The sequence below is a fragment of the Doryrhamphus excisus genome, linkage group LG2 (genome assembly GCF_037039965.1).
Source record: "Doryrhamphus excisus strain RoL-2023G ecotype Guam linkage group LG2, RoL_Dexc_Guam_v1.1, whole genome shotgun sequence".
NCBI lineage: Eukaryota > Metazoa > Chordata > Actinopteri > Syngnathiformes > Syngnathidae > Doryrhamphus > Doryrhamphus excisus.
The window spans coordinates 10,915,077-10,942,054 of record NC_136358.1 but is presented as its reverse complement, the minus strand read 5'-3'; the positions used below and the strand labels follow the sequence as shown (position 1 = coordinate 10,942,054).

Below are 26,978 nucleotides of genomic sequence, written 5' to 3'. Positions count from 1 at the left end.
CCTTTTGTAGTCGGGAACTGATATTTTCCTGAAATTATATATTACTGCTGATTACAAAGAAAGCAAAAAGGTAGAAACAAACCCTTTTTTTCTTTTATTTGGTAGGTTCCATGTCTATATCGCCATACAGCACAATATTCTGTGTGCCTTCATGCTACTAAAATGTTTTCCTCTTTTCATACAATGACAACTTTTTCAGTTTTTTTTCTGGTTTATCTTAATTATTTGACTTTATTCTTGTTTGTTTCTTCTTGCTATTTGCTATTTTCTTATTAATCATATTTTTAAAATACGCACTACTATTTCCTTTGTGTCCAGACACCCTGTGGTCTCAGCTGTGCCTCGCTACAGCAGCAGCTAGCATGCCTAATGAACTGTCCTTTGTGTGTCTTGATCACTGTTTGTGAGCGTGGCTAATGTGGCCGACCCGCCGCACGGAGCCTGCCAGTAATTGGATCTCCCTCGGTGGCGAGGTCCTGCCGAGGTTTTGGTCTCGCTTCTGATACGGACATGATGTAGCGACGGGAAAAGATCAGCATCAGAGTGGTGCATCCTGTCGAGGTTACTATGATGGACTGTTTCGATGAGCGGTGGTGATCAGGATGAAATTGAGGGAGTCCTGTTGTGTCTTTGTGGCCTTCCAAAGGATACAATGGAGCTTTGTTACTGCGATCACGTGATTCAACATCAAACAGTATGACTGAGGTAGCTGTTTTTGCAGTCCTGACTGACCCTGCAGTTGATGCACCAAGATCTATGGCCAAAGCATACGATTTGCTATGGAAACCGCTTTGCTTACCGACACCCGTCGAATCGTGTGAGTGAACGTGGATGCCAGGCGAGCTGGGCCGTGGGGGGCGCTTCCGTGGAAAGAGGACATCTGGCCTGGGAGGACGGTTGGATGAGTAGCACAGACATCCAGATGGATAATATCGCTGCTGTAAATCCAACAGACTGCAGGGAAGACTTTATCTCCGTCACTGACCCTCACGTCGTTTGTGGGCAGCTGTCTGATTTCATTTTGCTGATATTGTTACTGTCCTGTATACTGCATAATATGTTGGTGCTACGGGGGCACGCACCCAGGGGACCCATAAAGTTTTACAGTATGGAATGTCATCTAAACGTAATCCTTCAAGACTTTTACGCAGCGTATCACTGGTTGGAACTACTGGCACATTCATATTTTATAACTGCCCATACAATTCTCAGTGTATAAATACATAAATAAATGAAAAATAAGGATTTTTAGAGGACTTTGTAGTTGAAATGACATGCATTGTTTGCTAGCTCGTTTTCTGGCATTAGAATGCACAGAAAAGGGAAAGAAATTCATGTCGCACATATGGATTTTGAATGATGGGCTGTTCCCCTTTAAAGGGGACTGTGTTATATTATATATTATATAATTATATATTATATATAAGGGAATCTATATGCTAATTTTCCAGCCCTTTGTATTGAGTTGCGGACTCCTATAGAGCAGCTACACACAATAATCTAAGCTTTCTAGATCTTCCAGAATCTGCACCTATTCCAGCTGGATTTCCTTGGATTTCCAAAATGGTCTGTTTTCATTTATTCCACCCGCGGCCGGCCTCCATGCACGGCCACAACGCTGTGATTGGTCCCATTCCCAAGGGCTCCTGAGGATGTCTGGACTACTGCAGAGCCCCACTTTCTAATTGTGTGGGTATAGGAGTTGATAATAAATGAATAAAGCCTTTGGAGAGCTACTTGAAAAGTGGTTAGGAGCTACTGGTAGCTCATGAGGTGCTGGTTGGAGACCCCTGACTGTATGAATGTAGGTAACGCTGGTCTGTGTTTGCTGGGTGCGGATAATCTTGGCACATCAGTAGTGGAAATGCGGTCATCAAACATTTTATGCAGGACTACCCATGTTTCAAAAAACTCAGGGAGGCTATTAGCAACTTGCTAATTTGCATGCATGTAGGTAAGACACTTCCTCTATGCACACTCTATAATGCTACACAGACAACTTACACTAAATTGAAACAGGACACTGATAAAATGACAAGCCTACAGTACCCAGGAACGTCCATATAAAGGAACCCTGTGACGTCACAGTGTGTTAGAAAACAATTCTTGAACACCGAACGTTCAGAGCCACCCCAAACTTCTTTCAGGGCTCATTCCAAACGCACAGACCTCATTATCTGAAACGTTTAACATGAGAATACAACATCCTAACTACATTTATAGGTCAGAAAAGTGGGAAAAAGCATAATAGGTCCCCTTTGAAGTAAAGAAAAAAACATCAGGTTATTTTTCTGTACACAGTTGTCCTTTGCCACATCAAGGTTTTCAAAAATACACTCATTCATTCATTCATTTTCTACCACTTTTCCTCACGAGGGTTGCGGGGGTGATGGAGCCTCCCTGCTGTCTTCGGGCGAGAGGCAGGGTACACCCTGGACTGGTGGCCAGCCAATCACAGGACACATATAGACAAACAACCATTCTTCAGGTGAGCCAGCCAAGCCCAGGGCACATATAGACAAACAACCATTCCCACCCACATTCATACCTATGGACAATTTGGAGTCGCCAATTAACCTAGCATGTTTTTGGAACGTGGGAGGAAACCGGAGTACCCAGTGAAAAGCCACGCATACACGGGGAGAACATGCAAACTCCACACAGAGATGGCCGAGGGTGGAAAAAATACATCACAGATTTTCAAAAATATACCAATTAATCAATCATTCTGTTTTGAGGTTGAATACAGCCCATTATTATAAACACATTTAAAATCAAATACATTTTCAAACACAAAAATGTCTAATTGAAGTAAAATAGAAATATATATTTGCATACTAGTTGATGCTCTGTAGTATGTTCAACACTGACTTCACTTGCAACAATGTTTAAGCCTCACGTCTGTCGTGAGCGTTCATTCTTCTGAATAAATGATCTAAAAATAGATGGTTTCAGGAGTGTGTGCATAATTGAACAGCATGCTTGCTCCTCTACGAAGCACAGTGCGTGATGAAACATGCCATATAAATGAGGTTAGCTGCTTTTTTGTCCCCAATAGCGGACGCACTGCACCAACGCGAGGCACACTAACAAGAATTCTGACCTCCCGATGGTGTTGCTATTGACTTTTACAGCACTCAGCAGCCATTGCAACATGCACACTCCTCACACGTCTCTCTGTTGCACACACTTGACACTTTGAATACACATCGCTTTCATTTCAAACCCGAGCTGAGATTTCACTTTCAACTGCTGCTCTTTAGCCTTCGTTAGCCAAGTGTGCTGCTTCATTTACCAAACAACAAGAAAAACGGAAACCTAACAGTTGTGGCCGATTGCAGCTGTGACAACACAAGTGAACACAAAATCTATCAGTGTGGAACTGGTTATAAAGCAATTTCTAAAGCTTTGGGACTCCAGCCAACCACAGTGAGAGCCATTATCCACAAATGGCCAAAACATGGAACAGTGGTGAACCTTCCCAGGAGTGGCCGGCCAACCAAAATGACCCCAAGAGTGCAGCCACGACTCATCCGAGAGGTCACAAAAGACCCCACAACAACATCCGAAGAAGTGCAGGCCTTACTTGCCTCAGTTAAGGTCAGTGTTCATGACTCCATCATAAGAAAGACACTGGGCAAAAACGGCCTCCATGGCAGAGTTCCAAGACCAAAACCACTGCTGAACAAAAAGAACATTAAGGCTGGTCTCCATTTTGCCAGAAATCTTCTTGATGATCCCAAGGACCTTTGGGAAAATACTCTGTGGTCTGACCAGACAAAAGTTGGAACTTTTTGGAAGGTGTGTGTCCCATTACATCTGGTGTAAAAGTCATTAAAAGAACAGGATAGCAAGAGTAAAATATGGTGGTCGTAGTGTGATGGTCTGGGGCTGTTTTGCTGCTTCAATTTGGAGTCGCCAATTAACCTAGCATGTTTTTGGAATGTGGGAGGAAACCGGAGTACCCAGAGAAAACCAGGCATGCACGGGGAGAACATGCAAACTCCACACAGAGATGGCTGAGGGTGGAATTGAACTCGGGTCTCCTAGCTGTGAGGCCTGCCCGCTAACCACTCAACATTGTGCAGCCTACAGTTTTCATCAATTTATGTAAAGGTACATGTACGCCAAATTGTGGTACTCTATCCCAATATACAATATCATATAAAATAAGAAAAGGTACCAGGAGTGATCGTTCACAAAGGAAGCAAAATTATTGTAAAATCAGGTCATCCTGAATGAGAAATTCCCAAACCAAAAAAAATGAAGGCACCATCGTCCTGCATCACTGGCAACTGTGGGAGAGAGGGACATTTTTTTTTAAATAGAAAAAATGTGACCTATTTTCTTGAGAAAACTGGCACTGTCCCATCTCTACTTTCGGATCAGATTCGGGATCCAACACATATGGCTGTATGTGAAAAGCGGACATTTTATAAAGAGCATACAAGCTTAAACAGTATTTAACTACTACATCAGTAAACGCCTGGATCTGCAATTTGACTCTTGAATACACTTGTATGATCTCCATTTTGTTGCATTTTACAGATAAATATTATCAGTTTATCTTGTATTTCAAATTGGGAGGGAGGGTGCGACGCAGAAAAAAAATTCTGTCCCTGCTTTTCTTCCTATTCTAGTCGGGAGCTGCTATTTTCCTGAAACGTCTGTATGTTCGACTGCTGATTACTAAAGAACACAAAAAGGTAAAAACAATCCTTTTCCAATCCTTCTTTTGGTAGGTTCCATGTTTATATAGCCATAGAACACAATAGTCCGCGGGCCTTGAAATATCATCCAAAATGTCCGCTACTGAAGGGTTGTCTTTTGAAAAATGTCTGAATGAATGAGTTAGATCTTGACGTGTGTTTGTCATGGCTCATATTCTTCTCATCGGTACTGAAAATCCTATTCGGTTCTTTGTGGCCTAGTCAAGAAGATTATGTTTAATGATTATGTTTAATTGCAATTTCAAGCAAATGAATCAACACAGTGTGGATAACCACCAGGAATCTCTGTGATTCTGATGCATCTGATTTCATAGGGGGGTCCCAAAGAGCTCATCTGGGCTGTCGTCCCATTGTGCAGAAGCTCATCATCACAGTAGGACATTTGCATTTCCCTCTTATTTCCATCAGACCCATTTCCTCTCCACTTTGACACAGCTCACTACTCCTGAAGACTGATGTGATGATGATGACGGTGTGTGTGTGTGTGTGTGTGTGTGTGTTGAGGGACTGAAATCCCATCAAATGGATGCATGAAGTCTTCAGAGTGGCAACTGTGACGCTGCAACACATGATGAGCACTCAGGAGCAGCGTGAGTCACAACAGCATTGTCGTACATTTGGACTCCCATCCAGCAATTTCCCTACCGGAGAAAATTTGAGCCGATGATGGCGCTCCCATTTAGGCCTGTGAAGGATGATTGTGCGTCAAGAGCAGTATTTGACGGCGGGATAAGGGCAGAAAGTCTTTCAAAGGAAGGAGCAGCCCAGTGCTTTGACAGTATCCTCAGCTCACGTGCACGCCGTGAGGGGGATTCCACTGCCTTTGCAGTGCATGTGCATGCTGTCGCTCGGTATCCATGACGACAGGGACCCCTGCAAAGACACAGTCAAGTATTCTTTGTCATTTTCATTGTTTCCCAGAAACTTCTTTTTCCAGTCAGATGGTGAAAAAGGAAAATACTGTATTTTCTGGACTATAAGTCGCTCCCGAGTATAAGTCGCACAAGGCCAAAAATGCATAATTAGGTAGAAAAAAACAATATAAGTCGAACTGGAGTATTTTAGTATTAGTATTTTAAATCGCATTTTTTGAGGGTAATTTATTTTACAAACTACTTGACCAAAACAGACATTACGTCCTCTTGGAAGGCAAGTTCTAACAATAAAAGAATCGAGAACATGCTGAATAGGTGTAAGATATGCTAACACAATGGTTATTCAGCTACACAAAAAATAAACATGAACAGAAAAGGTGTCCAGGTGTCCATTTATAAGTCACTCTGGAGTATAAGTCGCAGGAACAGCCAACCTATGAAAAAAAGTGCGACTTATAGTCCGGAAAGTACGATATGCTACTTTGCCACTTTGATATTTTGTAAAGAAAAAAATGACTCAGCTTTGTAATATTAATACCAAATTCACTCATGTTTTTTAATTACTCATTCAAATAGTCAATTTTCTTTCCATAATATTAAGACTTTATTCCCATAATATTTGGACTTTTTCCCCAATGTCATTTTTTTCCAAATTGCAATAATTTCCAATGATGTCAATTTTTGGGGAGTACATTTTGTAATTTTTGTAATATTCCCTGAATATTATTTTTTCCCTCAATCTACTCTTCCAAAAAGTTTTTCAATAAAATTACAAAAAATGCAGCCGGACTAGCCGACAAACTTGCTGAAGCCCTACGCCTTTCCAACGTTACTTGGTGGTGAGGAAGAGTCAGAAGTTAGATGTTACCGATGCTGTAGAAATGTTAAAATGCTAAAGCTACTTACCGTTGAGGGACATCTTGAAGTAACCTCTAATACCTCTAACCCAACACATCTGGCTGACATTTTAAAAAGATACAGCGCCGTTAATGATCATCTCCTATCCCGTTCCTATACAGCTAGGTATGTATGTTTATGTCTATGTTTGTGGAATGTGGGAGGAAACCGGAGTACCCGGAGAAAACCCACGCATGCACAGAGTCCACACAGAAATGGCCGAAAGGGGAATTTAACTTGGGTCTCCTAGCTGTGAGGATAGCACGTTAACCACTCGGTCACCGCGCAGCCGCTAATAATATTGATAATGATAACTATAATATGACGTTTTATTTAGTGCTTTCAAAAAACTAAAGAAACTTTACATGGTAAAAACCCTGTAGCGTAATTCAGACACTTCATATGTAAAACTTTCTGTTTGGAATTATCTCGAGGCCCAAAAGACCCGAGTGTTTATGTCCCATCACACCTCAAGTGTGGCCCGTCTCTCCCCACAAGTGTCTTTGCGTACCAATGCAGACTTTGTTTCTCTGCCAAGCAACAATCAAGAAGCAACAGACAATCACGCTCGTGTTTCTGCGCGCATGTGTACGTGCACGTGTATGTGTGCGAGTCCCTCAACCAGGACGCCTCACGCACACTCGGCTGCTGGCAGCACTTATGAGGCCTGTTTGTGCTGCAGAAATGTGCCACAGACGCATGCCAGCAGCTCTGCCTGCATGGGTCCGAGGGAAAATGTCAATGTTTGTGTGTGTGTTGGGGGGGGGGGGGGGGGGGGGGGGGGGGGCAGCAGATTGTGTATCTAAAGGCTCCAACTTAACTGAAAGAAGCCGTACATGCAATTTGTTTAAAATTGGTTTTAACACACACACACACACACCGGCGTTGAGGATCAAGTCGTGATAAGTCATATTCATAGAGAGGATAATAAGATTGAAATCCTAATGCCGCCATTGTTTCCAGAAGGATGCAGGATCAGCAGCGGTGTCCGAAGTGCAGCAGTTTTTTTTCTTTTATTAGCCCGTTGCTCTTTAAAAATCTTTTTTTTTTTTTAATGGCTCTAAAATTATGATTTAACAAGAAAACTAAAAAAGCAACCACAATAATGGAAAAAATAATATTCCATAAGAGGACAAGCAACATTAGCATTTAGTAGTTGAAATATTAAAGACTTTTTTTAAGTAATAATATGAAAAGCAAAATTTCTGTGCAAAAAAATGACACAAGAATAGGAAGTAAAAATATGATGAGAATAAAGTCATTATTGCCAGACTCTCGTCCAAAGTCAATTTTCAAGATGTTGGAATTTTTAAAACATTTTTGAAAGAACAACAGAAAGTTTTAAAAAAAATTAAAAGGTACCGATTGTGCTCATTTTTCGGCTTTTTGTATTGAGTTGTGGTCTCCTGCAGAGCAGCTACAAACACAATAAACTGCACAGAAAGCTTTCTAGAGCTTCCAGAATCTGCACCTATTCAGCGGTATTTCTGTTTGAATGTATTCCCGTGCCATGAATTATTACTCAGCAGCCGTCTGTCTCCGCTGCACTATAGACGTGTGAGAAAGGCCATCGCATGCGAGCACATCAGCCAGCGCTTGCAGGGAGAGCGTCTGATGGAAGCTCAAGCATAAATCAGGTCGAATTAAAGGCAAGACATGTGTGTGTGTTGGGAGGTGGCTGGCAAGAAGGGAAATATTTACTGCACATTAGCATCAGGATGTTGCTCCATTCATTCATTAAGTGGTGCTTTTACTGTGGCAGCTTTTTTCACTTCAGCGGACTGTGAGATTGTATCAGAAGAGGAAAAGAGGCGGGACAGGGCCTGCATGAAAAGGAATACTCTTAAGTGTACAATATGTACCTTATAGTCAGGGATATTGGTACTGCTGGGTAATGTTTACATATTATCCAATTGGAAAACATACAAACATACAAAGCTCAGGCACGACTAAAGCTGTCCTATCTAGTACAGTATTTGCGCAGACGAAGCCCCCATGGATGAGACGAGAGCTCAGGCATGACTAAAGCTGTCCTATCTAGTACATTACTTGCACCGATGAAGCCTCCGTGGATGAGACGAGAGCTCAGGCATGACTAAAGCTGTCCTAGCTAGTACATTATTTGCACTGAAGAAGCCTCCATGGATGAGACGAGAGCTCAGGCATGACTAAAGCTGTCCTAGCTAGTACATTATTTGCACTGAAGAAGCCTCCATGGATGAGACGAGAGCTCAGGCATGACTAGAGCTGTCTTGTCTAGTACAATATTTGCACCAATGAAGCTTCCATGGATGAGACGAGAGCTCAGGCATGACTAAAGCTGTCCTATCTAGTACTGTATTTGCACTGATTAAGCCTCCATGGATGAGACTAGAGCTGAGGCATGACTAAAGCTGTCCTATCTAGTATAGGACAGCTATCAGTATTTGCACTGACTGCACACAGTCTACACTACATAGTGGTGTCCTACCCATTCTTTGAAATGATCAATGTTGCCTGCTCCAATGAGACGAGACGAGAGCTGTCCTATCTAGTCTTTGATCTGATGAGCCTCAAGCTCAGACATGACTAGTGTCATCCTATCTCGTCTTTGCTCTGATGTAGCCTCGTTGGATGAAACTAGACCTCAGACATGACTACAGCTTTCCTATCTCGTATTTGTGCTGATGAAACCTTGTCGGATGAGACTACAGGTCAAATTAGACTACGAGAGCTGTCCTATCTAGTGTTTGAACTAATGAAGCCTGCTTGGATGAAAGTATACCTCAGACGTAAATAGAGTTGCCCTATTTAGTCTTTGCACTGATGAAGCCTTGACAGACGAAACAAGATCTAGACTAGACTAGAGCTGTCCTATGTAGTCCTTGAACCGATGAAGCCTCCTTGGATGACGGTAGACCTCAGACATGACTACAGCTTTTCTATTTTAGTATTTTTGCTGATGAGCCTGTTTGGATGAGACTAACGTTCAGACTAGCGCTGTCCTATATAGTGTTTGAACTGATGAAGCCTCCTCAGATGGGAGGTCTTCGTAGACAACCTGAACAGTGGAGTCCTTCTGCTGGAAAATGGAATTGGACAATTTATTGGTGGATTTGTTATTGTGGTCATGTCAGGTCTTTTAATATCCCATTTTTCATTACTGGCACACGCACTGACTCCAGTGGGGACAGCATCAGGAAATCCTCACACAAGCCAGCTCATATCTCACCGTGACCCACACACTTTATTGCTTGCACCTCGTGTGGTCTTGTGTGTGTGTGTGTGTGTAGGACTAGTAGAAGAAGCCCAGGAGACTCAGTGGTTACATCTCTCCTCAATAACACTGCAGCTCCAACGCAAACACAGAACATACCCTTCATTAGGCACACACGCACCATCTCAGCCTCTCTCTCAAGTTGAGCTGCAAAGGAGAGGGGGACATTGAGGAGGAAGTTGAAAACTAATTGAGCAGCTAAGTGGACAACCCATCCAGTCAGGACGAAGAAAAGAGGTTCTGCTGTGACCGCATGACCTCTCCATGTATTTTTTATTCATGAGTTACCCGTGTTTGTGCCGAGTCAGGACACATTAGAGGGGCGGGAGGGTAAAGGTTGAAGGCTTGAAAAGGCTGGGCTGGAAGTCACGTGCCGTAGCGGAAGACTCGTTACGTGTGTGATGTTCTTCATGAATATTTAACATCTCAGGAAAGACAAGGTGGCTTCTCCAGTCTTTTCAAAGTTCTTAATCACAAGAAAACAAACACTTGACAGCACTTTATGCAATATTTACGTCCACATTTAAAAGGAGTGCTTGCGTCCACCTGGGCTCGTTAGTGCCAGATGTTCATTAGCATATGCAAATGATCTCTTGTTGCCCATATACGGACTGCAGGGGGTAGCAAAGTACGGCCTGTTAAGTCTGTTAGTCCGCCGGATACTTGTTTTTTTTTTTGTTTTTTTTTTACTTAAACATGGAAGCTGTAGCCGGCGATAAGATTTGCTGTGCTACTTAAATGACCATAAGCCTTGAACTATGTCAATAATTCCAATGTTTTTTCTGAAGCTTTTATGATGTGCAGACCATTACGGTAATCATAGGGACTATGTCACAGCCGCTCTAGGAAGACCAGGTTCCAAGACCAAGTTCTGCAGAAAATATTCTATATTTTATGGGTTTGTATTTGTGTTTGTGCTTGATTGCCCAAAGTCAGCTGGGATAGGTTCCAGCATACCCCCATGACCCTAGTGAGGATAAGCGGCATAGAAAATGAATGCCTGGACAGATGGACGGACGGGTGGATGGATGCATGGCCAAATGGACAGGAGGAGTGATGGACGGACGGACGGATGGATGTACAGACGGACGGATGGACCGAGGGATGACAGACGGACGGATGATGAACAGATAGATGGATGGATAGATGGACTGATGGACAAATTGACAGACGGAAGGATGGGCAGATGAACGGATGGGCAGATGAACGGATGGATGGACGAACGGATGGATGAACAGACGGATGATAGATGAACAGATGGATGGATGGACAGATTAATGGACGGATGGACAGACGGGCGGACAGATGGACAGACGGATGATGGATGAAAAGATGGAGGATGGATGGATGGATGGACAGACAAATGAACAGACGGATGATGGATGAACAGATGGATGAATGGATGGATGAACAATTGGACAGACGGATGATGGATGAACAGACGGATAGACTCTCATATGCTAGCATTGCGTTTGGATTTCCTTCTTGTTGTTCTTCCTGTTGTTCTACTTCCTGTTCTGTACAATACTTCCTGCAGTGCCTATTGTCTTAGTGACAATTGTATAAGGGTATAAGTATACACATTTAAAAATAAATATATAAACATATCTTTTACATATCACATCTATGAATGTGTACTTTTTTGTTTTTATTGTAGTTCCTTTAACCATTTATATAAACTACATTTAGAGTAAAAAAAATACAATTTGTTTAAATATGCATTCTTTTCATTAACTATTCATTAATATATATTTTTATTTTATTTAGCCATTTTCAATTTATTTTCTACTGCTTATCCTCACGAGGCTCGTGGGGGTGCTGGAGCCTATCCCAGCAGTCTTGGGGCGAGAGGCGGGGTCCACCCTGGACTGGTGGCCAGCCAATCACAGGGCACATATAGACAAACAACCATTCACACTCACATTCATACCTATGGACAATTTGGAGTGGCCAATTAACCTAGCATGTTTTTGGAATGGGGGAGGAAACCGGAGTCCCCGGAGATGGCCGAGGGTGGAATCAAACTCGAGTCTCCTAGCTGTGTCGCCCACCCATCCATCCATCGTACAGCCCATTTAGCCATTTTCATATGTAAAAATGCTTAAAAATTAGGCAAAAGAATGTGTAAAATTTGTTTCAATACGCATATTTTGGACTAATTATAGTCCGTATTCAACCATATGATTGACTGACGCTGCAAAGTGGTGAAGGATTACTAAATGTGGAAAGCTGTGTTTGAAAAGAGAAGAAGGAGAAAGGCTTGTAATGGGACAGAAAAGAAAGGGCTTCTCTGTCCAATACAAAGATGTTGCTATGGAAACGCAGGGAAGGAATAATATCAGGAAATGGCTTCTTGGCATTGAGCGCCATTTGTGCGGCGCCTCAACACAGCCCAGACGCGCGTGGAACTGTAGGAGTTTGGCAACGGCTCCTCTTCCGCATCAGCGTGTTTTTACTTCTGCATAAACATGATAACAAACACTCGTGATGAAAATGTGAGGTTGACGCCGCCCGGATTAGCGGCTGCTGTCATCTATTGTTGGCAGCCAGCTGAGTTCCATCCACAAGCACAAGGAACAGTGAAGATGTCAACAGATAAGCTCGTCTAGCTTGTCCACTCCTCAGTGGCGCCACCATCAGGCCCCTTCGCTTGTCGTTCCTTGTAGATGATCTGCTTCTTAACACACCTAATATGTACCTGCTCTACCAGAGAAGAAGACGACGAAGCAGGAGCGATCCGTGTTGCCAACTTAGCTGCTTTGTCACTATGCAGAGAATTCAGACCCCTTTTTATGGACTCTGACTTGAAAGCACATATCATACCTTTTTTTTTCGTTCAACCCCTTCGCGACTGGGCATTGTAGACCATTTTGACTGATTTTTCAAGGCTCACACAATATTGTGTTCTATGGCTATGTAAACATGGAAGCCAAAGCAAGATTAGGCTCTCATCTTTCATCACAAAGAAAAAGTTTGTTTATACCTTTTCCCGTTGTTTAGTAATCAGTAGAACATAGGTACGTTTCAGGAAAATATCATTTCCCAACTATAAAAAAGACAAAATAAGCTTTTTGTGCTTTTCAAGCATAAATTTCATTTTGACACTTTCGTGACATGCCCCCCAAGGAACATAAATGTTTTTGCGCACACCTCTCCCCCATCCCGATTTGAAATATTAGAGAAACTGATAATATTTATTCATCTATCTGTACTGAACTTGAAATTGAAACCAGGAAAATGCAACAAAATGGAGCGCAGACAAGCATATTCAAGCAGGGCTCGACAATAACGATGTACCGATGGCCCGGGGCAAGTTAAAACAAAATTCGGGCAAGTAAATCTAATCAGTGATATTCCCGTCGGGCAAGTGCACTTTGCCATACTGCCAAGAGTTTTTTTTAAAGCGGTTCTTGTTGGGTGTTGGTAAAACACGGACTGCGTAATTCCGGTGGTAATTTGCAAAGCAATCCTTGCAATGGACCAATCAGAATCGTTTATTTAGACCGCGGTCCGTAATCCACAGTCCGCGTTTTACCCACACCCGTTGTTCGCGATCAACCAATCAGCGATCGTTTGACTACGAAAACATCCATCATGGCGTCGCTGCCAACATCGTCTAATTCTGAAGGAAACAGCAAAAAGTGATGAACCTCTATCGTTGCATGGTTTTTATTTCCAAGGCGGCATGAAAAACAACTTACTGGCCTGTTGCAGACTTAACTAACTAGCTGGGGGCACGGCAACCGAACTTCTTTTTTCCCTCTCGTTCCTCTTCTTTGGTCCCAAAACGCCCGCTCCAAGACCGCGAGCTGGACATGACCCCCCATCGTCCATGCATGAAACTACAGCCCGGAATACAACACACACGCAACGCTACAGTATTATTTATTTTATTATTTTATTTATTTGAGATTCTCATGTGATGCCACAAAAAATTACATGATATCATTATGGCAGTCTTTTCATTTTACATGGGGCAAGTTCGGGCAAGTAGTTGTCACCTTAAGGATTCCCTCTGGGCAAGTCATTTTGGTTTTTAATGTAGAGCCCTGTCAAGAGTCAAATTGTATGTTGAGTACAAAAAATGTGGACATGTTGGTAGGTCTACATTGAAATGGAAGCCTCTTGTGGCCCCCCCGATAGTTCCCTGCGTGCCCCCTATGGAGAACCACCCCGCTTTTTGTACGGAACAATACCAACATAAACAACACAAAAAATGTCTTGTTTAACATCAGAATAACAATTTATTTATAAATATGACACCATGAACTATTTGCAGGGCTATACGGCCGTCGAGTGGTTAGCGCGCAGATTTCACAGCAAAGAGACCCGACTTCAATCCCACCCTCGGCCATCTCTGTGTGGAGTTTGCATGTTCTCCCCATGCATGCATGGCTTTTCTCCAGGTACTCCGGTTTCCTCCCCCATTCCAAAAACGTGCTAGGTTAATTGGCCACTCCAAATTGTCCATAGCATCCTCCCCCCTCCCTGCCATACGTACGTCGATATTTAGAACATCCTACAAAGAAACAAAGAAGTGACTTACAGGATCAACGGCGTCTGAAAGCTCTGGAGATCCGCCAGGCGTTGGGTTCCTCATAGCGGTTGTAGAGCGGCTCCAGCTTCTGCTGCCGCTTCTGGCGACTGAGGCGGGTGGGGGCGTACTCCACCAGCCAGCGTGGGTCGATGGTGGTCACCTCGCGCATGTACTCCTTGGTGGTCAGCACCAGCTCGTGGTAGACCAGCCTGCACAGGGGAAGACGGGCATGACCTGCTGGTCAAGTGACAGCGCCAAGGAGCGGCTCACCATTCGGGCTGGCGGTTGAACAGCGTGCCGGAGGGGTGGAGGTAGACCACCTGCTGGTCAATGAGGGTACGGTAGCCATCTTGGGGGTGCCTTCTGGCGGCATTCCTGAAGAAACCGCTGCAGATGGCTTTCTGGACACGCATGGTTGACTTACCGCAGGACACCACGTCCAGCTTGTGCCTTTGGAAGATTTCACATCAAAAGTACATCCGATAGAAGCAGAAGATGACGGTGATGATGGTGGTCCTCACCTGTCCATGATGCTCATCATCTGCTTTCGGATGTCCTGCGCTCTCCTCAGTGAGCGAGCCTGGATAAAGTTTTCAAAGCACCAGGGGTTGGAGAACTTGTTGTTCTTCCAGGAGTTGTAGACGGCCAGCAGGGTGAGATGGTCGCCTTCGGGCTGGAAGAACTTGGCCTTCCTCTGGTCCGCTTGGATCTGCTTGTCCTGCAGCACCAAGAAAAAGTTCACTAAAACGCTCCTGATATGGAATGAAAGTAGAAACATCTAATTTAGGGAAGGAATCCAACCTTTGGCCTGTAGAAGACGTTCTGCACAGACAGCATGGACACGATAGTGAGCATCTCCTCACTGCAGTCCAGATGCACGGACATGATTAACATCTTGCACAGCATAGGCTCCAAAGGGAACTCTGCCATCTAGCGGACAAAATCACAACCACCGTCATCAGAGGGCCTCATAAGAGGACATTATTTGCGCCGGAGGCCATCCACTCACCCTTCTGCCCAGACGTGTGAGCAGGCCCTCATCATCCAGGGCTCCCAGGGTGTAGAGCTGCTCCATGGCTGTGATCAAGGTCTCCATGGGAGGAGCATCCATGAAGTCAAAGGAGAGGAGGTCGTTGATGCCCATGGCCTGGTGGAGGACACACAAACACCATCGATGTCACACCACAATGTGTGTGTGTGTGTGTGTGTGTGTGTGTGTACCTTCAGTGAGAGCACCGTGCTGGCCAGGTTGGTCCTCTGGATCTCAGGCACGTTGGTGGTCATCTCATCCCTGTAGGCCCGCTCCGTGAAGAGACGGTAGCACTTTCCTGGACCGGTTCTCCCAGCTCGGCCCGCCCTCTGCTTGGCTTGAGCCTGAATGAAGGCGAGCACACGCGAAACGGACCAGATGTCATCCGCCAGTCACATGATGATGTTCATCACCATCATCATCATGATGATGTTCATCACCATCATCATCATGATGATGTTCATCACCATCATCATCATGATGATGTTTGACACTTCTATCTTTGGAATAATGATTTCTCTGGAAACATTAATTTTTTATACGTATAAGTAATAATTCCACGGTCCACAAAGCAGACTTAGACCAGGTGGGCTAACCCCCATGTGCCCTCCAGCACCCCTGGAGGATGTAGAGCTGGTCCAATTGTTCCATGACCTGGACAAAAAACCACATTGCAGCTCCTGGAGCAAAGGTTGGACTCACCCTGGAATAGACTTTCCCAGGGAGGCTGGAACATATGTACCCTCTGGTCACTCTCGGTGAAAAGGGGGACCACCAGCAGGGGTACTGTTCCCGACGGAATGTTGACGAAACGTGTCAGCCAAGTCCCTCGTCATTGATCTGTTGTTCTTCATTTATGATTCATGCTGGTGTCTGTACTTACTATCTATTATGATCGTGTCCATGTAGATTGTAAGAGTTTATGTCGTTAAACTTTGACAGCTTGGAATTTGGTGAAGATACTGATGTAATTACACGGTATGGCGCTAGTAAGGGGCCACTAACTAGCTGTTTCTAGCTGTCTCCTTTTATATCTTTTCTTTGAAAGTTGTCGAACCTGTGAGATGGGCGTCACCACCAGCTGGTCGATGCCCGTCTTGGAGTTGTAAACCACCTGCTTGACAAAGCCAGGGTCCACCACGTAGTAGATGCCATCAATGGTCAGAGACGTCTCTGCAATGTTTGTCGCTATGACGACCTGGCGAGTGAGAGAAGAAGAAGACCATGTTGGTTTTTTGCGTCGGATGAGGACACCCGTCATCGACCGTCCGTGTCCTGCCTTCCTGCTGCCGAGCGGCGCCGGGTCAAAGATCCTGGTCTGCATCTCGCTGGGCAGAGCAGAATAAACGGGAAGAATGATGAGCTCGGGAACGTCGGGGCCCAGCGTCTTCATGCGCTCGTAGAGGATCTCACAGGCGGTGTCGATCTCCTCCTGTCCAGTCAGGAAGACGAGGATGTCGCCTGGAAGGAGCGGCGGGGAAGAGAACTGGTAAAAATTAGACGGTTCAAGCTAGTTTTGGAGGAGAAGACGACAGACCTGGAGGTTCTGTCAGGTGGATCTGCATGACGGTGATGAGGCTGGCATCCAGGTAGTCCGTCTCAGGTTCCCGGGCGTAGAGGACCTCCACCGGGAACGTTCTCCCAGGGATGGTGAAAATGGGCGCCTCAAAGAAGTACTGGGAGAACTTGACGGCGTCCAGAGTGGCCGAGGACACGATCAGTTTCATGTCCTTGCGCTTTTGGACCGTCTAGAGGAGCATGGGATAAAGCTGCGGATGTCAGAACACACACACGTGCGCGCGCACACACACACAAGCATGCCTTCTTGAGCAGACCAAAAAGGACGTCGGTGTGGATGGTTCTCTCATGGGCCTCGTCCAGCATGATGAGGGAATATTGGCTCATGTCAGCATCGATGAGACATTCGCGCTGCAGCATTCCGTGTGTCATGTACTTGATCAGCGTCTCCGTGCTGGTGCAGTCCTCAAAGCGAATGGTGTAGCCCACCTGGAAATGCCAATGGAGGATCTACAGTGCTTACCAGGCTTACAAAATGTCATGTTCCAGAGCTGATATGGTATTCTACCAGCTCTACTGCCCCCTGCTGATGAACCCTTGAAGGACGTTCCTGCTCACCTCCTGGCCGAGGCGACACCCGTACACCCGTACTCCTCCGAGACTCTCTTGGCCACTGACATGGCGGCCACGCGGCGAGGCTGAGTGCAGCCGATCTTTCCCCGGGCGCAGTACCCCGCCTCCGCCAGGTACTGTGTGATCTGCGTGGTCTTCCCGGAGCCGGTCTCTCCCACCACAATCAGGATCTGGTTGTCGTGGACAGCCTGAAAGGAGAGCAGAGAGCTTCTGATGGTTCCACTTCCTGACCATGACCATGATGTCGAACTAACGAGCCGTTATCACATGGACACTGTGGCCATGCGGGAAAAGATGCTCTCCATGACCTAAGTGCCATCCTACTCATGCACCAAAAGTACTTTGTTATGTTTGAATGCCTCATAACTCTGCTCTGAATTCCCTGTGTAAAAAAAGAAAGTGAAGAAGTGTTTCTTTCGTTATGCATTTACTCATCAACAAGTGGCTCGTGCTGGCCTCCACAATCCTGATGTGTGCGCACCGCTGTGGAAGCTTGCAGCCAGTCTTTGCCTAATCAAAACCCACTGAGTTGTACTACTAAACCAGGGGATGGCAGCCTTTACTATCAAGAGAGACATTTTACCCCCTCGCTCGCTGAAGAAAAATAGTCTGGATCCACAAAAAAACTTTCAAACCAGGTTTGAATATTTCTTGATTTGACCAGACCTAACGAGAGAATACAACAAAGAGGAGTGCAGTGAGTGTACATGTGTAACAGATGCCAGCTCGTGGAGTTGGCATCAGTATCATCTTGGTTCACCCTCACTACTTGACGCATGAAGAAAGGTGCGGCACAGCACAGCCAATAGGCAGTTGCTTTCTTTGCTCACCGACTATTAAGTACATAGTTTTGACAATGTACAATTAAAAGCGTATTGTATAAACCTCGTATGCAGTACCTCGTATGGACTGAAATACGCAAATAATAAATACTAAAAAATAAATACTGTATACAACCAAAGTATTACTGCGAGGCTACTAATAATGTATGCACTAATGTGTATGTACTTAGTAGTATGCACACAATTAACCTGCAAGGTTAGCAAATGAAGGGTGTATGTCCTGACTATGTGACCATGTGGTGATGTGACCATGTGACGATGTGACCATGTGACGATGTGATACAAACCTGGACCTGCTGCTCCTTTAGCTTGAAGATAGGAAGACTGTGTCTCTGCTGTAGGATGGACATCTCTGTCTTCTTGCCGTAGGACACTTGATTCCCTCCAAAGGCGTACTTCTTCCACTCGGGAACGTTGAGGGGCAAAGTGCCAATGCCTCGCATGTTGGCGGCGATCTGACGACCATCATCTGCGGAGAGGAGGGGAGGTGAGATGGAATTCCTGCTGCGTGTCCTTCAGGCATCAAGTCCACATCCTCACAGTCCGGCATGGGGTCGATCCAGTTCTTGTGGAGGCCCATTGGGATGGCGTCCATCTCGGCTGCGCGAGCTGCCTGCTTGAGCTCCCGTCTCTCTTTGGCCAGGGCGCCCTGCATCATGGCTGCCTGGGACAGGGAGCCGTCTGGATTCTGAAAAAAATCAGCTGTCAATCATTCACATGCGTCCAAACAGTGGACACATGATTAGGTAGGCAATCTAAGAACGAGATCCTGTGGGAAAATAATCCAAACCTTGAAAATCTTGACAGGACTCATGCTGGCGCTCCCCTTGGTCTGCCCTCGCAGGAAGGGGGGCTCCTCCTCCACCAAGTCAATCTCCACGTCCTCGTCTGAGGCACGGTCACACGATGACTCTTCAGTGTCACACTCAAACTTTGGACAAGAGGAGTACAAATAAAAGTCGAACCTTCTTCGTCGTCGATGATGGGAAGGATTCCGGTTTCCTCGTCAAACTCGGGGAACTCCTCCTTGGTGAGCACGTTGGCAGCGATCATCTGGGGGAGCAAATGATGAGTGAAGGTTCCTAATAAGATGATGCCTTCATGACCCACCTGTTTTATTTCCCACTTTTCCAGGTCTGTTATCTTTGCCATCCTTTTGCGTTCGCTTGTGTTTTCTTCTGCTTCCAGCAGCTGTGCTTCCACCGGGAAGTCAGGGTTCCTCATGGCAGCATCACCAACGGCTTCAACTTCAACGTTCCTCCTCCGGTCGGGGTTGAGGTCCTCCCCGGTTTCCTGGTCTACATCCTGGAGGGTCAGGAAGCAAAGTTTCCATGGGATGACGGTTTCTATCGGGTGTTTAGTTGCTCTCCTCTAAAGGTCTGACCTTCATGCTGAGACTGGCCTTGCTTCCTCTCAAGGACAGCACTTTGACCTTGACTGTTTGTCCTCTGCTGACAATGGCGGACACGTCTACCACTCGTCCTTTCTTTCGCAGCTCAGAGACGTGCACAAGCCCTTCCCAGCGCTTCCTGCAGAGCAAGAGGAGCATGTCCAGCAGGGGAAGCGGGAGGGACTCGTGGAGATATGCAGGTTGAAGGACACGCGTCCTCGCTCACCTGAGGCCTTCCAGCTGTACAAAGCATCCAAACTGCATGACACTGCTCACTTTGCCAGAGTAGATCTCGCTCACCAGGGGAACGTCGGCCAGAGGACGACGGTTTGGGAACGCATGCGCCTGCTGGGTGCCGCCTCCGGATGGGCTCGACGGTCGGTCACTCCAGCGGGATGCTCGTTTCCGCCGTAGCTTGACTTTCGTTTCTCCGTCGCGCTCTCTCCAGCCAGAATGATCATGTTCTCCATCACGCTCTCTCTGTGCCGCCTTGTCCTCTGCCGACGCTGTAAGGTTACGCTTGTCTTCGTCAGACCTTGACTGAGCGTTATAGCACCATCACGCTATTACACACCAATGTATTTCTCTCAAACACCTTTTACAATCGCTGTCTGTACACACACACTCAAAACGCCTTCTTTGGCCCGCTAAGTAGTGTAATATCTGTGACTTTGTGTGTTTGGGCCTTTAATAGGGCGGGGCTTGGAAGGTGACGGTTCCACTACACAAGTGAGAGAGTGAGGTTGGGTGTGGCGCTAGGTGAGTGAGAGACGAGAGAGCGCGCTAGCGCCTGTCTTCACGTTTGTCTTCAAAATCCTGGGTGGCAGATGTGAGCGACCGGTGCATACTAGGCCGAGACTTCCTGAAGGCCACAAAATCTGTGGTGGACCTGGGAGTTGCAGTGATAATTTTGCCAGGAGGCAAGCGTGTGAAGCTTGTTACCCCTACCCGACAGACTGCAGGCGTGATACCATTGATACCGTGTCTGCGCACATCATGAAACAGCCATCGTTGTCATGGGTAGAGTCCGCTCGCCCGAAGCGGATCTGTGCCCTGGTGGGGGCAGCGTCATCACGCCCACACACTGTGGAAGACCGGATGGAGCCGATCCGTTCCATTTGGGAAAAGAACTGTGCTGGCCTAGACACAAGGCAGCAAGACCAATTGTGGAGAGTGCTGTGGGACTTCAGGGACATCTTTGCTCTTGATGAAAATGAGGTGGGTCTCACGCACCTTGTTGAACACCACATCGACACAGGGGACGCACGACCAATCCCACGCAGTGGGTACAGGCAGGTCCCCCAACCCTTGAGTCAAGACCAAAGACCGCATTTGGCACCAACAGGGGGCACTGGCAATTCAGAGTCATGAATTTCAGTGGATGCTGCAGAGTGGGTGGACAAGCAGGAAGAGGACGCCGACCTGAAACCAGTGCGGCGCTGGCTCAAGAGCGGCAGGAGGCTGCCCTGGGAGAGCGTGATGGGACTATCGGTGGGCACCAAAGGCCTGTGGAGCAAGTATGCAGTCCTGCGCATCAAGGATGGCGTGCTGCTCCGTGGGTGGAAGGAGCCAGCCACCGGGGAGGAGAGATGGCAGGTGGTGGTGCCTGTGTCCCTCAGGGAGGCAGTGCTGAGAGCATGTCACGGGGGCACCGGTTCCTTCCACTTTGGAAGTACAAAGACCCTCAAAAGGCTGCGCCAGGGATTCTACTGGGTACAGCACCGGCAGGATGTGGAGGACTTCTGGGCATAGAAGACCACGCCCCTGCACCTGCAAAGTGATGGCCTAGTAGAGCAGTTTAATCGCACAATGCAGCAGCAGATGGCCATCCTCACCTCTAACCATCAGCGTGACTGGGACCGGCACATTCCACTGGTGCTGATGGCCTACTGCTCAGCTGTCCAGAGTTCCACAAGTTGCACCCTGGCCTTGTTGATGATGGGCCGGGATATCCGGACACCGGCGGAGTTGGCGTTTGGGAGGCCACCAGACAGCCCAGAGGACCACCGTGAGGTTCGCTCGGGATCATCTGTAGAAGGCTGGTATGAGGCAGAAAAGGAACCATGACGTGTGCAGCGAGGGACGTGACTTCCTGCCGGTTGAGCTAGTTTGGGTCTAAATGCCCAAGCGGAAAAGAGGACGTTGCCCAAAACTGGACAGTCATTGTGATGGACCATGAAGGGTGCTTGAGCGGTTCGGGGAAGTTGTTTATCGGGTTGCAGTTCTCCCAAGAGGCAGAAGAGTTGTTCTGCACCGGGACAGGTTAGCACCGTACAGGGGCCGGGACGTTCCCCAGTTCAAGGTGGGGCCTGCTTCACCGGCTGGCTCGGAACATGCGATGGATCCCAGTTCCCTGGATCCCACAGCTGTTGCTCCTGTTGAGCCGCCGGCGCCACCTGGAGACGGACAGGTGACTTCCAGGTGCGTGTGTTGGCGTGGGTTGTGGCCCACAGTAGCCCGGGTGTGAGTTAACAATTACAAGTTGACCGTTATCATCTACTGTTGCCTGCTTGTTAAGCCCTTTGAGGCTCTTTTGTGATTAAGGGCTATATAAATAAACTTGACTTGACCACTGTTAATAAAGCGACTGAAGTGCATTGGCAACGTGAGTGTCTTCCTTACCACAACCAGGGGCATTACAGTAGTGTACGCACTAGTACTACATGTAGTTGCACAAATCACTTTACTGTACACTGCAAAACAACATACAGTAGTTAGTTGTACTACTACAGGGTAATAGTACAGGAGTTAAAACATACTATGAAGTGTGCATGTAAAATGGAGTTAAAAATGCACTTTATTACTTTGTCTAAATGTGTGAATTTACTGTCCTTTAGTAATCATTATGTGAATTTTATCTCAGTGAGTTATTTTTTTTATCCTATTTTCTCAATTTTATTGCTTTTCTTGTATAATGCCTTATTTCATCCTGTCACTTCTGTTCCCCTCGGGCTTCCGTAGTTGCCCTCAGCTTGGGTAGTACTTCCTCTCTTTGCCACACAACGTGCTTGGCATCGATGAGGGTCAGTTGAGTGAAAGAGCTGCAGACATAATGTGTTGAAGAGTTGGTCAATCGATGTTTCCATCGATGTATGTTGCTTGTATGTCAATAAGTTTGTGATGTCAGGTAGTTTTATGTTCTTTTGACCATTGGTTTAAGTTAAAAGCGCCTCTTTTCATTTGCACATTTGGCGGGATTTTTGTGTTGCACTAGGCCACGCCGTGTTTCGTGTTACAATGTGTCCGTATGTGTAGGGGTGCAGAAGTGGACAGAAAGACAACTTTTGTTTCATTATTTTGTCCTTCAGGTATGTGTTTCTCAATTTTGTACTCATAATGCCTTTTGTATGTCACGTGTCTTTAATCACTCCTTCCCCCCCTCCCCCCCACTCGGTTACTTATGTTGGCCACTAGTTGGCAGTGTTGGTATCGTCCATACAAAATGTTAGAAAACCAAGTGATATATTGTACATGTAATACCCGTCTTTTGTTTGTCATCATTAAAGAGTACTTTGCCACACAACGTGCTTGGCATCGATGAGGGGTGCAGAAGTAGACAGAAAGACAACTTTTGTTTCATTCTTTTGTCCTTCAGAGACCTAAGGCCGTTACACATGGTTACACATACAGTACAATGGTACTGTACTTTAATTTAGTAGTATGCACTCGGGGTGTAAATCTCAGCATTGAGGACGATTCGATACACATCTCGTTGCACTGCCAGCAATACCATACTTTAACCATACATGGAATTTTCTGGAGATACGATGCGATACTATAATCATTTAGTTCAAATCAATGCAATCCGATATGATATGGTGCAATTTCTTGCAATATGATGCAATTCAACATGATGCAAATGAGCAAAGGGAAAAAATGGAATTCAGTATGGTCCTACAAAAAGGATTTGGCTTTATTCCTTCTAGGCACTTGGCAGTAAATTCAACTAAAGTGCTGCTTGTCTTTTTTAATATGCACCACTTCTTGATCATTCTTTTTGCCATCTTAAAACAACAACTTCCTCACACTTTCACATCAGCTATGCAATCACAATAGCAGTGGTTCAGTGATGGAGTAAAACAAACAATAATTACTGCTGTAAAAAATACAGTACAGAAACAACAAAGTTAAAGTGACACTTTCAACAGTGCAATCAATGTTTGTTTATATTCAGTCATTCATTTTCTACTGCTTTCTCCTCACAAGGGTTGCAGGGGTGCTATCCCAGCTGTCTTCGGGCAAGAGGCGGGGTACACCCTGGACTGGTGGCCAGCCAATCACAGGGCACATATAGACAAACAACCATTCACACTCACATTCATACCTATGGACAATTTGGAGTGGCCAATTAACCTAGCATGTTTTTAGAATGTGGGAGGAAACCGGAGTACCTGGAGAAAACCCACACATGCACGGGAAGAACATGCAAACTCCACACAGAGATGGCCGAGGGGCCTGGTCTCCTAGCTGTGAGGTCTGCGTGCTAACCACTCGGCCGCTGTGCTTTGTTTATATTCCACTTGTTGCAGGGACGGACAAATAGCTCCTGGACAATTTGAAAAGCAGCGGAAGATCCACGCGCCGATTTGCTTGGTTCTTCGCTGGTGTCCGACCAGGAAGTAGACAGGGGGCAGCGGTAGACTTGTCCGTGTTGTGGTGTCGCCTTTTTAACAGGGGTCTGCGTGTTTGTCTTGCGGCTTCTTAACGCGGCATTCATTGCAAATGACGGACGTTTTGTCGAGCTTTCCGCTGTTCATTGAGAATCCGTAGTGTTTCCAAACATACCAATTAAACGTTGCTGGGGGTTAAATATAGAAATTCCTCACTGCTGCTTGCTACGAACGTCCATGCTGTTTTACTAGTAGTTGTATGTGCCTCACGGCTTCCGTATTCAATACAAAACGGCAAATAATGATGGTGCATTCATGGCACCTGGGGAACGGCATATGGGGTGATGTTGAACATTAATAAAACGGCGCTTGCATCGGATTTTACCGATACCCACAAACACATCGCGATGAATCTAGATTTCACCCGTCAATTGCATCCATACCCGGTGATTGAGCCGATGCACTCGCATAGCGCGCATGCACATCGATGTATCGATTGATATAGATTATTTTCCACACCCTTAGTATGCACACTATTAAACTATGTGGTTACCTGTGCAAACATACAAAGTAACTAAGTAGTCCTGCTACACAATAGTATTTTCGGCGTGTCGTACTACAAAGAAACTACATACATCAGTAGTGTGTGCAACAAAACCTTTAGTGGGACTATGTAATGTACCCCTGGTAGTGTGGACTTAACACATTTTAACAGTGTGCATGCTCCGATCCTACAATATTAACTAGGTAGGTGTAGGTGAAATAACATACCAGGTGAGTCCACTTTGAGGCATGAGGATCTCCAGCTCCTTCATGGCTGCTGCAGCAACTTGCTCGTCACTTTTACTCATATGATGAATCTGACGGGTGTCAATTGAAGCTTACCGACAGGCTTAAACAAACATTTAAACCAATGCCCTACCGTCCACACAGCATCATCAGGTTGGCATAAAGCAGGATATTTCTGTTGTAGTTTTTCTTTTTCACTCTTTGCTGTAACTTCTTGTTGTTGTGCTGCTGGAGCCAAAGTAAATTATATATATATATATATATATACATATATATATATTAGCTTTAACGTCTTTAAACGTCACACAGTAGAGAAGAAGATGTCTACCTGGACTTGCTGACGCTCGCATAGTTTGGATAAGTCGAAATAAGTTAGCGACGAGCGTTACCTGAAACACAAAATGCCTTATTAATAATGTAATTGGCAGAAAACAAAAAAAAATCATTGAAATGACATTTACTGTAAAATCTGCTCCATTTTCTGTGAGGACTGCTTTAAATTCGTCAAATGTTGGATGTTTGTCCGCCAGGCTGATGATGAATTCAGCTACCAAACGATGAGAGGTGTTTAGAAAAGCATGACATGAACAACAATTAGCTGAAAAGGTTTCATCATTGCAAAACTTACCCAGATCCTTTTCGCTTATTCCAAGATGGTTTTCTAATTCCTTGCACACTTTAGACACCAATGATAAATATTCCAGACGTTTTATCGCTTCCGAGGCGGCCATGTTTATGGTTTGTGCTCTGACACGGAAGTGACTCCTCTTTTTCCGTCTTGAGTTTCAACGAAGGGTTTGACGCACGTCGCCCTCTGCGGGCCCGCCACAGCAATACAGTTTCTCAACTCCGAATTACGGAAGTTTACACTATTTTACGTGGCTTTCTTTTTTTTTTTACGTGGCTTTCTCCAGACCATAAAATCTTCTAGAATATTTAAATTGATTAAGTTTACCTTAGTAGACTTAGTGTTATTGCAGTTGCAATATTTTGTAGGGGTGTCACTAGAAACACACACAGGAAATTGGGTCTATAATATATATGTACATACATATATATATATATATATATATACACACACACATATATTGTAATCTAATAATTTAATTTCACCCTCCTGCTATGTATGTATTCCACCAGCCCCACCCCCACTCACATAAACAGAGACTGTAGACCAGGGGTGGGCAAACTTTTTGACTCGCAGGCCGCTTTGAGTTTAAAAAATTGTCCGGGGGGACCAGAATGTATATTTAACACACACACACTATTTTACACTTATAATTCTAACAGTCCACATTGAATTATTTATCTAATTTAATCTGTAAAAGTGTCATACTATCAGCTTTATGTTCTCATGTCCCTTTTTTCAGGAGCACTTTGAACATCGGACCACAGCAAACTTTTTCAGTTTTGTTTTTGTCTGAATAAGACATCCAACTTGCTAGTTATGTTGCCAGCTTTTGTATGTTAAAAGTTGAAATACTTGAAAGCAAATGGCAGGTCGGATTCAAACGCTTGGTGGGCCGCATTTGACCCCCGGGCCGTAGTTTGCTCACCCAATATGCAGTACGTCTTACTGCCTGTTTGGAGGAGGGAGACCAGGAAAACAGCCACACGTGCATACTGAGGCCAGCAAAAGGCTCATTTGAATTTATCGTAAGGCCCACTAAATAGCTGGGTTTTTTTTTTAAGAGAAATGTTGTCACTTTTTGATCCTGAGCATTTGGTAAATTAACAGTATTACTGGGCTTGATGCAGTATTAAAAATTGTATTTAGAGTTCACCAGCACCAACTTCATTCTATTTACACGACTTGGCAAAAACACACCACGTTCCTTTTTGCGGAAAAGGTGACAAGAGAAAGACAAAGG

At 45.4% G+C, this 26,978-nt stretch overlaps 2 protein-coding genes across 2 annotated transcripts; both read right to left on the bottom strand.

Moving 5' to 3' along the window:
- Window positions 1-1,939: 1,939 nt before the first annotated feature.
- Window positions 1,940-21,559, bottom strand: LOC131124883 (ATP-dependent RNA helicase DHX8-like). Its single transcript, XM_078797619.1, is given in 21 exon segments — window positions 1,940-5,603; window positions 14,305-14,504; window positions 14,566-14,745; window positions 14,817-15,013; window positions 15,097-15,225; window positions 15,305-15,442; window positions 15,517-15,669; window positions 16,383-16,523; window positions 16,605-16,786; window positions 16,863-17,073; window positions 17,147-17,332; window positions 17,462-17,491; window positions 17,494-17,664; window positions 18,606-18,787; window positions 18,859-19,006; window positions 19,109-19,206; window positions 19,284-19,371; window positions 19,429-19,623; window positions 19,703-19,847; window positions 19,935-20,214; window positions 21,544-21,559. Coding segments are annotated over 20 exon segments (3,060 nt in total). The 5' UTR covers window positions 21,554-21,559; the 3' UTR covers window positions 1,940-5,603; window positions 14,305-14,308.
- Window positions 21,560-21,781: 222 nt separating this feature from the next.
- LOC131124899 (ATP-dependent RNA helicase DHX8-like) lies at window positions 21,782-25,850 on the bottom strand. The gene is made up of 6 exons (XM_078797629.1): window positions 25,736-25,850; window positions 25,569-25,654; window positions 25,436-25,496; window positions 25,241-25,335; window positions 25,090-25,178; window positions 21,782-22,749 (listed from the first exon to the last, which is right to left on the bottom strand). Exons 1-6 carry the CDS (start codon window positions 25,836-25,838, stop codon window positions 22,641-22,643), a joined length of 543 nt encoding a protein of 180 aa, XP_078653755.1. The 5' UTR covers window positions 25,839-25,850; the 3' UTR covers window positions 21,782-22,640.
- Window positions 25,851-26,978: the final 1,128 nt, after the last annotated feature.